Source organism: Propithecus coquereli, unplaced genomic scaffold (genome assembly GCF_000956105.1).
Source record: "Propithecus coquereli isolate 6110/MARCELLA unplaced genomic scaffold, Pcoq_1.0 Scaffold87, whole genome shotgun sequence".
Classification (NCBI taxonomy): domain Eukaryota; kingdom Metazoa; phylum Chordata; class Mammalia; order Primates; family Indriidae; genus Propithecus; species Propithecus coquereli.
In genome coordinates, this window is record NW_012154951.1 from 5,606,031 (window position 1) to 5,620,319 (window position 14,289).

The 14,289-nt window shown below is 32.6% G+C and overlaps 1 protein-coding gene across 2 annotated transcripts in view; it reads left to right on the forward strand.

Moving 5' to 3' along the window:
* TBC1D19 (TBC1 domain family, member 19) overlaps positions 1–14,289 on the forward strand; it is a 128,314-nt gene that overhangs the window by 53,297 nt on the left and 60,728 nt on the right. For both annotated transcript variants that reach the window (XM_012664191.1, XM_012664193.1), the window contains 3 exons: positions 608–680; positions 7,041–7,079; positions 9,212–9,324. In XM_012664191.1, coding sequence (XP_012519645.1) covers positions 608–680; positions 7,041–7,079; positions 9,212–9,324 — 225 coding nt within the window. The remainder of the gene's footprint in view (positions 1–607; positions 681–7,040; positions 7,080–9,211; positions 9,325–14,289) is intronic.

A 14,289-nucleotide genomic window follows, 5' to 3' on the forward strand; every position in this document is an offset into this window, starting at 1 on the left:
GTGTGTGTGTGTGTGTGTGTGTGTGTGTGTGTGTGTGTGTGTGTTTCAGGAAAGGTTTGAATGTTAGTAGTTCTTCACTCAAAAGGATAATTATCGTTCCTTACTTTACTGATTAGTCTGTTACCTAAAAAGGCAAAATCAAGAACTGTTTTTAGAAACAGGTTTTTTGTTTTAAACAGTGGCAGCATTCATATTGGTCAAAAGGTATTAAAGTAAAAACTTTTCTGAGGCAGGAAAAATTAGGAGGAAAAAAATATTATTAAAGCCTTTACATTTGAAGAAATATTATATGTTTGTTTCTTTTTCCATTATATATGTTAATCTTTCCTAAACACTCATACATGTTATTTCATATGAAAATAATAAATATTACATAGTAATTTCTGTAGTAAAAAGACTCATGGTTGTTCTGCTCCTTAATTTTAAGCTAATGTATTATTATGATGATGATGTCTAATATGTCCTTTCTTTTTTTAGATACTTGAATGAAGAAAAGATTCATTTTATTGTGGTTTTTATTTCAGCTGATATTTAGGTGAAGGAGATCTTTTAATAATGTACAGCAAAGTATGAGACCTATGTTAATTTTGCATATGTTATTTTTCAGAAAGAATGCTTTGCAGAACTTGGCTTAAATACAGGACAACTGGGTATAGATGACTCTACACAAGTGCCTCCTGGTTAGTATTTCTCCCGTATGGCATATAATTAATGATAAATGATAAATGAGAGTGAGTTTAAGATTTCTATTGCTATTTCTAAATGAATCTAGCAACTTCTTTTGTATCTGAAAATGAGGCATGTTTTTGCTTCTCCTTGGTTACTGTTAATTGTTGAATAAAATCCTGTATGTTGTAATTACCAGAGTTCAACTAAATTTTGTCTTTTTATTTGAAGATCTTTAAAATAATTTTGAAAAGTCACTAGACATATATGTTATTTTGTTAGCAGAATCTTCATTGGCAACACTCATATTTCCCTTTTCTGGACATACTGTCTACTTTTATTTTCGTATCACCAAGTTAAGTGAACACTGGCATCTACCTCAAGTAGACTTAGGCTTTAAAAATGATGTCTTTTAAACTTTAATCACCCAGCCAGTTTCCCTAACTTTTCTCTTGTTGTGCATAAATACAACGTACTTTTCATAAAAGAACCAGATTGGTATTTAGCTATAATAAAAAGGAAGTAAAAATTGACTTAACATATGAGAGGCCTATATTGTAGTGGGAACAAAACTGGACAAGGGTTAGGGGAATATCCTAGACTCTTCTCTGCCACTGGCTAGGTTTGTGACTTGGACAAGTCACTATACATCTTTGGAGTTGTTTATTCCTCTATAAAAGAAGGAAGTTGGCTATTTATTATTATTCTAATAGTAATATTATATAATAATTGCTATTATTATTACAAATATTAATAAATGACTATTGAGCACATATGATGTGTTGCATGTATCTCATTTTAACCCCTCAGAAACTCTATAAGATATGTATTGTTACCATTTTTAAAAATTTTATTCACGTATAATATATATAGAAAAGCACATATGTCATAGGAGGATAGCTTAATGAATTTTTACAAATTGAACACATCTATTAAAATACCACTCAGAACAATAACCAGAAGCCCCACTCACCCTCTTTCAATCTTTATCTCTCATTTCAAAGATAGCCACCATTCTGATTTCTAACAGCATAGCTTAGTTTTCCAATTCTTGAACTTCATATAAATGGAAACATACAGTGTGTCTCTTCGATATTTGTCTTCTTTTGTTCAAATTATGTTTGTGAGACTCAGCCATATTGTATGTATTTATAGTTCCAGTGTTCCACTGTATGCATATAACACACACATATTTATCCATTCTACTGTTGATGTATATTTGGGAAGTTTCAAATTTGGGGCTAGTACATATAAGCCTACTATGATCATTCTGGTATGTGTCTTTTGGTGAATATATGTATATTCTTCTGTTGAGTAGACACCTGGGAATGCACTTTCTGGGTCCTAGGGTTTGTATAAGTTCAGCTTTAAGTAGATAACTGCCAGTGAGTTTTCGAAAGTGCTCGTACCAGTTTATATTTCCAACAACGATGTGTGAGAGTCACAGTTGCAGTATGTCCTCGCTAAGTCTTGGTGTATTTCATCGTCTTTGTTTTAGTCAGTCTGGTAGTGTATGGTGGTATTGCATTATGGTTTTAATTTTCTTATATGATATGAAGTAGGGGTATTACCACCATTTTAAATTCAAAGAAGTGGAGATGTTAAGTAACTTGCTCAGGGTCACAAAGCAAGTGGACAGAGCCAGGATTCAAAACTAAGAAATCTATCTCCAAAGTCTGCTATACTATGCTATCTTTTAAAGAAGGTATTTTAGAAGAAGATATAAGATATCTTACAGAATAAAATATCTTATACTTCGACTGATGGCAAGTGATAGTCATATATAAGAAAAGAAAAGGAAATAGTAACACAACCTTCAATTATATTTTTCACTTTTAATTATATACCTTTAAGATAAACACTTTTAATTATTTAAAATTATTGTAAATCTTATAGTAGCTATGCTTTAGAAAACTTAATATACGGTATTTCTTAACCTAGAGTATAGATTTTCCTTCTTTGATTCACCCATAACACAACAAATGTGTTTTAGACCCTGTAGAGGCCAGGGACTGGTGAATACATAGACACAAAACATAATCTCTGCTCTTAGGGAAGCAAATACTGGCAAGTGACAAATAAGATTCTGTGTGGTATTTGCTATTATTCTATATAAGGGGCTGTTGGAGCAGATGAAGGAGCACCTAAGTCTGCCTTGGAGGAGGTTGACAACCTCTTAGTTGATGCAGTTATTTTTCTCTCTCTACTTTTCAAAGCAAGACTGCTAAAAGTTGGGTCAAATTAGTGTTTATCCAATGAAGTTGTTTTTAGTGATATAGTACTTGGATTTCTGCCTGGCTTGTGAATTGCTAGGCAACAGTATTACTGGGAAAGAAGAATGGGGTCATATATAACTACTTTTGCCTAGAATTCACTATTATTTTTATCTTTTAGTCTATGTCTATGACTTTGGTTAAATCGGAAAAGTAATACTAATGTTTAAAAATATTGCTAGTACTTGTGTTTGTCTGGAGGCAAGTTTTATATTTAGGATTAAGCTTAAGTGTAACTGAAAGAAATTGTTTTCTTACTCATTTTTAACATATGTATTACCTATGTTTTATCATTACAGTTATTCAATTATTATATTTGAAGAGTATTCCTCACTTATTATCAGTTTTTATATAGAAGTCAGGAGAAAAGTCCTTATCATTATACTATTGAAACCTTATTTAACAATAACAAAAAAAACCTTTAGTCATATCCATTATTTATGTAAACTGTCATGAACATGTATTTATTTTAAATATACACATACACCCTCTTCTCCCCCCACAAACTTACTATGGAAACCATGTGTAAGACTGATGTTAACAGGGTGAGAAGGATCAGCATTCTTTCTTAAGACTTTGTGATAAGGGGGGGTCATATGTCTTATATTATTTTAATATACATCATAATGAATCTTCTTAGATGGAGGTTCTGCTAAATAGGCTTTTCTACAGCTTATTATTTCTAAAAGAAAAAAGCATCTTCAGTTGGTACAGATTTCCTGAAGTATGTTTATAGAACATTCATAAGATGCTCTGTGAAAAAGAGGATCTTTTCAAATAAGGTTTGGATAGAGCTACGCCATATACTTTCGGAAGATATACAGTGTATGTTACTGTCTTAAAGACTATGCGAAGTCTTAATTAAATTATTTTAGTTTAGCATCTCCCAAAGTCATTTTACCAGAGAACTTTTTTTTCCCCAGGCATGATCTATTAATATAGATGCATTTATTAACGTAGTGGTCAGGACATTCTGTGAAACACATTTCTTTGGGCTTCTTTTGTTGGGCTAGGAAATAGCATTTAGAAAGCAAAATTATTGTATTTCAGATAATTGAATAGTTACTGTAAAGAAGTCTTTTTAATTATTGTTTATTTCATGCTATTTTAGGTAATAAAGCATTATCATCATCCAGTGGTATCATCCCTTTTATTAGAAAACAAAAATTGGCTGACAACTTCTTTTTTAACTTGATTATTCGACTGTTCTTTATTCATTCAATGAAAATTATGAATAGAAAACATTTTTAGCATATTATGAGAAGAAATTCTTGAACTACATAAAATTACATTGATTAAAATGGTCATAAAAGGATCATAATTTGAATTGTAAAAGAAATTTAAAATTAGTCCTTAGTAAAGGAGCATGAAAAAAAAAACAAGTTGGTATGGGCCAATTCTGTGATATGCTTATCAAGTTTACTGATAAGAACCAGTTATAGAATTCATATGAAAACCATCTCCAGTCCCTGTAATATATTATTTGTCATTCTCTGAAAGAGTCCCCCTCTAATAGGCTGAGCATTACATCTGCTATCTCATGCTGTTCACTGTCACTATTCACCATCTCATGTATTCACTGGAGCATTGTCTTCTTTGGTGACTAAGTCTGGGCCATCACAGCTAATCATAGCAGGGATCCCAGGCACTTTCCTTGGTCGTTGTATAATCAGCTCAATAATTACATGAGAGACTTTAGGAATAGAATAAAAGAATAGGGTACTCAGGTTCAAATATTCTATTTAGTAGAAGACTAGCTTTATGGCTTATTTTTGAAATCTAAAAAATTACATAATACTGAAATTTCATATATTTGTTTTGTAAATATATTGCATATCTACAAAACAAACATTAATGTTTCCTTGATTAAGAAGGTTCTTATGATTTTGCCTCAGTGTGGCAATTTTATATATCAAAGATAGATTTTTAAAGTATTTCAGGTAATAGAAAACTGGCTGCTCCTGTTATTCATTGTTGGGAGTAATGGTGCAGCTTGATCCGCATTGAGATGTCCTTGGATTACCCAGATTCTGTCCTGGCCTATTCTTCCCTCTTTACCCTAGCATCCTCCATCCCTTCACCTCTTTCCAAGAGAGCTATATACATATAAGAAATATTCACAAATGGAAAATAGACATACAGTCCCATTTTATATTTAGCTGGGCTAACGTGGGACATCAGTGACCAGGCTTTCTAGAAAACAGTCTCAAAATCTTAGCCCAGCACAGGTATCCCTCCTTCAATGCCTTTATCTCATACAAGCAGGCCACTGAGCCATACCTGATAAGAACTTCGAAGTGCCTGAGCCTGCGCATTCTTGTCAAAAGAAAATCAAATGCCAAGATGGCCACCAAGTTGCCAGGGGACCCAGACTCTACATACTGAGAGAGCCACATGTAAATTCGTGACCTTTAACACAGTTAGCTCATTCATTAGAAAAGGTCATCTAATTGCTGTTGGAATTTCACAAATCCAATAAGCAGTTCCTCCTTTCTCAGGTTGGGAGAAAGAAGAGGAAAGGAAGTTGAGCAATTGATTTTCTTTGGGATGGGGAAAAGATCTAGAAGTTCTCCCTCTCATGGTTTCATAATCTTTTTTTGTTTTGCTCTCATTTTTAAATAACTTTTGTACAAGTCCACCATCCATAATGAAAAGTACACAAATAATAAGTATACAGATCAGTGAAGTTTTACAAAGTATAACCTCCAACCAGATCAAGAAAGAGAATATTATCAGCATCCCGGAAGCCCCCTTAGGCACACATCCAGACTCTGCAACCTCCATGGGTAACTATTGACTTCTGACATCAAAGATGAGTTTTGCCTATTTTTGTACTTTATAGAAATGGAATCATATAGTATGTACTCTTGTGTTTGGCTTCTTTTGCTTTTGTTTATAAGATCCATAGTGTTGTGTAGAATTATAAATTATTCATTCTCATTGCTGTACTGTAATCTATTATATGAATATACCACTATTTATCTAGTCTACTGTTGATGGCCACTTGAGTTGTTTTCACTATTTGGTTATTATCAGTAGTGCTGCTGTGAATATTCTCATACATGTCTCTTGGTGTGCATATTTATACATTAGGATATATACCTGAGAGTGAATTGCTAATTGTCATAGGATATGCATATGTTCAGTGTTTGTAGATATTGCTGAACAGTTTTCTGTACCAATTTACACTCCTACCAGCTGTGTTGAGAACTTTGCTTAATATCTGTTGCATTTAGAATCGTTAGTCTTCTTTTAGTCATTGCCGTGGTTGTGCATTTCATAATGGTTTTAATTGCATTTCTCTAATGACTAATGTGGTCAAGCAACTTTTTATATGTTTATTGGTCCTTCAGGAAGGACCTGTTCAACTCCTTTGCTTATTTGTGTCTGATGGTTGTCTGCCTTTTTCTACCAGAAGTTCTTTGTATATTCTGAATAGGAGTTCCTTGCCAGATATGCGTATTGTAAATATATTCTTCCACTCTGTTACTTATCCTTTCACTCTCTTAATGGTGTTTTTTGATGAACAGAAGTTTTTAAAATTTTAATATGGTCTAGTTTATGAGTCTTTTCCCAATATGATTAGTTCTTTGAAAACAAGTAATCCTCCCCATGTTGTCTTTTAAAATGACATTTGTATAGTGAGGTTTTACCTATATAGCAGTAAGGCTTTTATTAGATTTGCTTTTATTAGCTATCCAATGGTAGATTGAAATGGAAGTAGGACTTTGTAAATGAAGCTGTCAACAAATTTTGGTTTTTTTAAGGAAAAAATCAAAGATGAATAGACAGAAACATTTTTGTATTATAAGAAGATATTTTGTTTTATTTTAACAAAGAGAAATCAATTCATCATTTTTTCTTCTGATTAAATGACCTTAACTCCCTTTTAATTTCTACACACTTTAAACAACTTAGAAAAAATTTTTCTAAGTATAGAATAAATACTTATAGTTTTCTATAGAGCCATCCAGTTTTAAAAATAATTAAAATAACAGAATAACAGAAAAAAAAACATAAAAAAATACCTAATGTTGGTTCAAATGTGGCTGATCATACATATGTCTTTTAAGTAATTTTATTTTCTTTTAACATTTTTAGAACTTTTTGAAAATGAGCATGTGCGTATTGGGCAAAAAGGTAAGCTTTTAATTATGTTTATTATAATTTCTGAAAAATGAGATAGTCTTAGCTAAATATCTGCTTCAAATACCTCCAAATGAGATTTAATTTCTGAAAAGCTAAAAGCCTAAAAAGGAGTAATATTTAACTATGCAGATTATATAATGGGAATCTTTATAGGAGGGAAAATGCATCACTTTGGCTTTATCAATAAATACAGATAAAGAAGTACACAGCTTGTTCACTAAAAAGGAAATGCAGACACACATTCCTCAGAGATGTTAGCTTAATCCATTCAGCAGTAGAATTTCATTTTAAAATCAAAGAGGCATGTTCTCTCTTTGATGCACCCACACACCTCTCATTAGAGTTAATGGGAATACGCTCCTGCATCAGGAGAAAATGTAACCGTAACATTTCTTGATGAATGTTCACAGTGGTAAGGCTTAATAACCAAAGCAGCTCTTAGTATTCTAGGGAATAATTTTTCCCCATATTTTGAAGATTCTTTTCTTTGTATTTATAAATTCTGTTTTGTGTTTCAAATATGAAGTACAGATAGGTCTTTGTGTCAGAATGAACCCCTGCTATGGTAATTGTATTGACATGTACCAAAGTCCCTAGTTTAATTTTTCCATATCATATTTATTTAGAATATTTCATTTGTATGATTTGGCACTTTCATGAAACACAATAGCAAATTAAAGAATATGTTTCATTCCTTTTTTATTTCATGTGATCACTTTGTTTCTTCTGCTTATGTAATTTTCATTTAGTATAAGATTTTTTCCCCTCCTTTTTAAGAAGAAAATGTAAGAAAACAGTACGGTTAGACAAACAGCAGCAGTTGTCTAGTATTGTTTTTGTTTTTGTTTTATTTTTTTTGGGGGGGGGCCTTTATTTGCAGACTGAATAGCTGATATTTTCCTTAAAGAAAATAAAAATGAAAATGAAAGCAAAAGATAATATGTTAGTTCTGTGAACTTGGCCGCTTCAGAATAATTTTGAACTACCATTTGACCCAGCAATCCCATTACTGGGCATCTACCCAAAAGAGCAAAAGTGGCTCTATGAAAAAGACACCTGCACTCGAATGTTCATAGCAGCACAATTCACAATTGCAAAGATGTGGAAACAACCCAAGTGTCCATCAGTACATGAGTGGATTAATAAACTGTGGTATATGTATACCATGGAGTACTATTCAGCTTTAAGAAACAATGGTGATATAGCACCTCTTATATACTCCTGGAAAGCGCTGGAACACATTCTACTAAGCGAGGTATCCCAAGAATGGAAAAACAAGCACCACATGTACTCACCATCAAACTGGTATTAGCTGATCAACATTTAAGTGCACATATAAGAATAACATGTATTGGATGTTGGGCAGGGGGAGGGGAGGGGGGAGGAGGGAACGGGCATATGCACAAACAATGAGTGCGATGCACACCTCCGGGGGAATGGACACACTTGAAGCTCGGACTTGGGGGAGAGGGAGGGTAAGGGCATCATACGTAACCTAATCATCCGTACCCCCATAACATACTGAAATAAAAAAAAAAAGAAGAATAATTTTGGCCTAATTAACAGGTTATCAAATCTTTGTTTTTATTTCTTAAAAAAAAAATCCCTCTTTTCCATTGATTTTGGCAAATAGCTAAGGAGTCATTTAATAGAATAGATATCTTACATTCTTGTGTATTATTATTCTTAGCTGGGTTACTTCATGTACCATACTACTTCCAAATATTAGAACATTCATGACTTAGTAGAATATGCATAAGAGATTTAGGGTTTCTGTAGATATTACTTTGCTTGATCGTGAAATCTGAAAATTATTATATATATACATTACTAGTTTCTGGCCCACAGGGCTGTAGTTAAAGCAAAGTGATCTCAAGGTCCCTATATTAAATAGCTTTTACCAGGCTGGGTACGGGGTGGAGGAGCTTAAGGCTGGAAACCTGGAGGGCTGTAAATAGGGCCAATATCAAAATCCAAAGGGTAAAAAAAGGTCAATATATGATGTAATTATGTTAGATATAAAGATTAAATGTCAGTTTCCCAAAAGATTTATAATTAAAGATTTTGGTGATATTTCTTGCATTATGAATTTTCTAATGAGATTTTTAATGTACTTTTAACAGTTCTAGCAGAACAAGATAGTGCTGCGGCTCAACAGTATATAAGACAAGGCAGTCCCACAGCACTGAGAGCTGAACTGTGGGCTCTCATTCTGAATATTTCCAGTCAACCTGAGGTAAGAAGAAAAACAGATAGGCCAAAATTGAGCTATTGACATTTGTTTTTCAAAGACCAATTATTGAAAATAGAGAAACTTCTGTTTCTTAGCTTATTTCCCTGCTTTTTATTTTCAAAATCACTGTAGTTTTGGGTTCTAAGACAAGATTTAACATATAATTTAATCAGTGCATGCTTAGTCTAGAAGTTTTTATTATTTATGATTAATGAAATAGTGTGACTTTCTATATACAACAAAACTATAAGTAATATTATGAGAAGTGGAGTCTGACAATTTAAATCAGTGAAGATGTGCGGTAGAATTGGGATGTTAGAACAGGGAGAAATAAAGAAGGGCAACTCAGTTTAAGTAAATGAATTCTTTGACCCTTTGTTACCTTTGAAATATGTACATTTTTGTGGTTCTAAAAGTTGATAGGTTATGTGGAAATATTATTTTTCTAAGTATAAGAACATTTTATTTTAGGAAATGTAATGTATGTGAAGAGAAATCACCAACAGACAGGTAATAGATTGAGTAAAGGAAAATTATGTAAAACATTGATTATTCTTAAAATATTTTTAGTGGGTTTTTTTTTTTTAAGCCCATCAACCATAGAAGTTATACATTTAAAAGGTTTTAATGAATAGCAAACTAATAGTTTGCTAGCCTATGGGATACAAACATGGGTTTCAGAATCAGGTAGACCTGGTTTCAACTTCTATCTCCTCCAACTTACTAGAAATATATCACTGACCAAGTACTTAAATTTCTTGAAACCTCAGTTAACCCACACTGAAATATAGGTAACTATATTTATATCACATAACTGTTGTGAGAATTAAATGAAATAATGTATGTGAGTCTTTTAACACAGTGCCTCGAACATAACCAGTCACTGTTAGTGGTAGTAATCATAATAATTATATATTATATGTAATTATGTTATAAATTAATTACAAATAGTAAGGCAATTTTTAAGAAAGTCAAATATTATTAATATCCATTATAAAAACTGCACCTCTAACTCTTGCAAATTATGTATGTGTGTGTGTGTATGCTATATATTTTAAATCTCCTGTAAACAGCAGTGTCAAAAATCACTTGCTTCCTTTTTGAAAGAATAAGGCTTGTAATTTTTTTCAGAGCAGATTTAGACAAATGATATTGCTGATCTTTCGTGGTGACATTTTAGAGGTAACAGTTTACAAAACAGTTTTGAGTATATGTTGAGCATTTTTTTGTGAGTGTATCAATTCTTACAGAAGAAGATATAACTCTTGTCCATATCTAACTTTGTAGTTGACCTGCTGACTTCACTGTTCAGGAATTAGATTAACAAATTCTGTCTCTTTGCAGAGGAATTACTGCCATTTCAAACACAAATTTAGAAAGTTTCCAGAAATATCATTCTAATAATCCCAGGTAATAATAAAACAATAATCCCAGATTATAATAAAATAATCCCAGATAATGATTGTTTATTATTAATACAATGTTCCAAGGTGGTTTTTACACTTGAATTTTTGAGCTGTAGCAATCTGAATTTTCTAAATGCAAAGTGAGAAGTCTATTCAATATCCATAATTTAATATTTTCAGAAAAACAATCTTGATTTTATTGATTAAAACATGTTTCATCATTTACACATAATATCAGCTGTAAAAGTGTGATCTCAATGAACTATGACAATTCCAAAATAATTGTAGTAGGTGGTACTTTAGAGAGAGAGAGGAAGAGAGTGGGAAGGAGGGAAAATACTACTTATTAAGAATACTTGGACCGGGCGCGGTGGCTCGTGTCTGTAATCCTAGCTCTCTGGGAGGCCCAGGTGGGCGGATTGTTTGAGCTCAGGAGTTCAAAACCAGCCTGAGCAAGAGCGAGACCCCTGTCTTTACTAAAATTAGAAAGAAATTAATTGGACAACTAAAAATATATAGAAAAAAATTAGCCAGGCATGGTGGTGCATGTCTGTAGTCCCAGCTACTCAGGAGGCTGAGGCAGTAGGATCGCTTGAGCCCAGGAGTTTGAGGTTGCTGTGAGCTAGGATGACGCCACGGCACTCTAGCCGGGGCAATACAGTGAGACTCTGTCTCAAAAAAAAAAAAAAAGAATACTTGATTAGAACTTTTTGTTCAATTACATTTCAGTCATATAAAATAAGCTGCACATATCATTGTGGTCATAGTTGAGGAGTTAGAGACATAAATGGAACATTTCACATTTTACACCCATAAAGCTATTCTTTAAATTCTTATTTCAATACAGAAATTTTGGGTATAATACTTTAAGTTCCTGGTAGTTAATTCATTTAGTACTTTCAATGGAATATTATCTGACTTTGATTTTTTCTTTTTAAGAAAATATGTGTTAAGTTTAAAAGGATTGCTTTTATATATTTTCTTTTCCACTAATCTCTAGGTGTGTGTCAAAATATTCATGTTTAGTAAATATTATTTGTCTCTTAAAATTTTTATAAATTTCAGTTTGCTAATTACAGATAAAATTTTCCCATACTTTTGCTTTAGGTACTTGCTCACTAATAAAATAGCCAAGATTAGTATTAACATTTAAGATTTTCTTTAGTGATTTCTTGATAAGATTCTCACAACCTTACATCAGCCCACGACAATGCCGGCCTGCCTAGATTTTCATGGCGCCTGGTCTCCACAGTGCCTGTTTCTGATGTCTACTGTCCTCAACAACTTCTCTTCGGAGTCATAGCAAAAGACTTCCCCTTCCGATACCCCAAGGAAACAGAAGTCCTCATTAGAAATGCATTCAAATTCCTTCCACCCAACTTTAAACTTAATTGCATTGGCATCTGCTCTTTCTTCATCCTTCTTTTATTTAAATAGAAGAAATGTCTATCTCTTACACTTCTTGCAGTGTTTCATCTCATCGACTGTTCCTTTTTGAAATATCCTTTGGCTATTGTGACACACTGCACTTTCTGGCATTCTTTATTTGTGGAGGATCTTCTTGCGTCTTTTACATTAGGGTTTTTGATGGTCTGTTCTCATTCATTTATTTCCTTGGTAAATCTCATCAGCTCCCGTGTCTTCAGTTACCATTTACCTCAAATCTATGTATCTTCTTCCCAGATCTCTTTCCTGAGCTTCAGATGTAACTGTTGGCTGGGCACAATGGCTTACACCTATAATCCTAGCACTTTGGGAGGCCAAAACAGGAGGATGGCTTGAGCCCAGGAGTTCAAGGTTATGATCGGGCCACTGCACTCCAGCCTGGGTGACAGAGTGAGACCCTGTCTCAAAAACGAAAACATATGCAACTGTTTAGTGGACTTAAGCACTTATATATCTCATAAGCACCAGAAATTCAAGATGTTAAAACTCTTCCTAAGGAAAATTCCATTTTCAGTACCACTGTACAACAAGGTGCCCCAGCCAGAAACCTGGTATCATTCCTAACTTTCTTTCTATCTGAATCTCGTATTATATCACTCAATAATTCCTTCTTGATTTAACTCCTAAATATATTTCAAATCCAACTATTTCTCTATGTCCACATTGCTACCACTCCATTTCACAATACCATCATTTCTTGCCTAAATTAAAATAACCTCCTACTTGGTCTTCCTGCCTCCAGCCTTATTCCCTATAAATCCTTTCCCTACCCTGCTTTTTCTAAAACTGAAAGCTTATATCTCAGCTCTTCTGCTTAAAAACTTTTAAAGGTCCCTAATTTAAGACTATTCTGTACATATTACATGTATTACATATGTACATATTACATGTACATTTACTCCTCATATCAAACCTACAAAAAGGTATTATTATTATGATCATTTTACTCAGGCTCAGAAAATCTATTAATTTGCCTATGGTCACACAGCTAAGACCAGAATCATATTCTTGAGTGGAAAGGCTTAGTATCAAAAAACTTGTCAGTTTTTCAGAAACAAATATGTAAGAGAATCACTTTTATTTTTAACTAGATGAATTATCTTAAAGTTCTTATAGAGATTAAATGTCTAAAATAGCCAAATAAATTATGAGAAAAAGCATGGTGAGTCAATAAATAGACCTAGCATTTTATTTCAATTGGAAATGCATGGTTCATTTAATAAATGATGCTGATAATTTTTTTTTTCAGAATGTTATGGGGTAAAAATGTTTTGGTTATGTTAATTGCTTTTGTACCATTTGAGTCAAAGTTATAAGTGTGCCTATCGCCCAGATAGTGTGCTTTGTACCCATTAAGTATGAATTTATCCATCCCCTTCTCTCTCCTCCCACCTGCTTGATTTCTGATGAATGTTATTTCCATATTGTGTGATGTTGATAATTGACCATCCTTCTGAAAAAAAATAGACCTTTTTATAACCAGCTACAAGAATAAATTGTGAGTGATTATAAATATTTATTTATTTATTTTTCAAGTCCTCATTTTTTTTTATTTCAGCATATTATGGGGGTACGGATGTTTAGTTTATGTGATTATAAATATTTAAATGAAAAAATTAGCAATTTTAGAAAAAAAATTAGAAAAATATTTGTATAAACATGTGTTGGGGGAGCCTTCCTAAAGCAAGCAAGAAATCTAAAAGCAATAACATATTTTTTAAAATTGTCAGTGAATACCATAAACAAAAATCAAATAACATGTTATTTTGAAGAAAAAGTATTTGCAACATAAATGACAAAGGGTTAATCCTCCTTATAAACAAATTCCAACCAATTATTAAGAGTTAGACTATTAAAAATAAGTAAATGTTGTAAAGGGCAAATCATTCAAGTGGAAATTCGAATGGCCAGTAAACATATGAAAAGATCTTTAACTTTATTGTTAGCTGGGAGAGTGCAAATTAACATAACAATGAGATACCATTTTTCATTGCAAGTGAATATTTTAAAAGGTAAGGACATAGTTAAAATGTACTCTTTTGGTGCTGGTGGGAATTTGAATTGATTTTTCTTTTTTTTTTTGGAAAGTAGTCAGGCAATTTGGAGCCCAATTTAA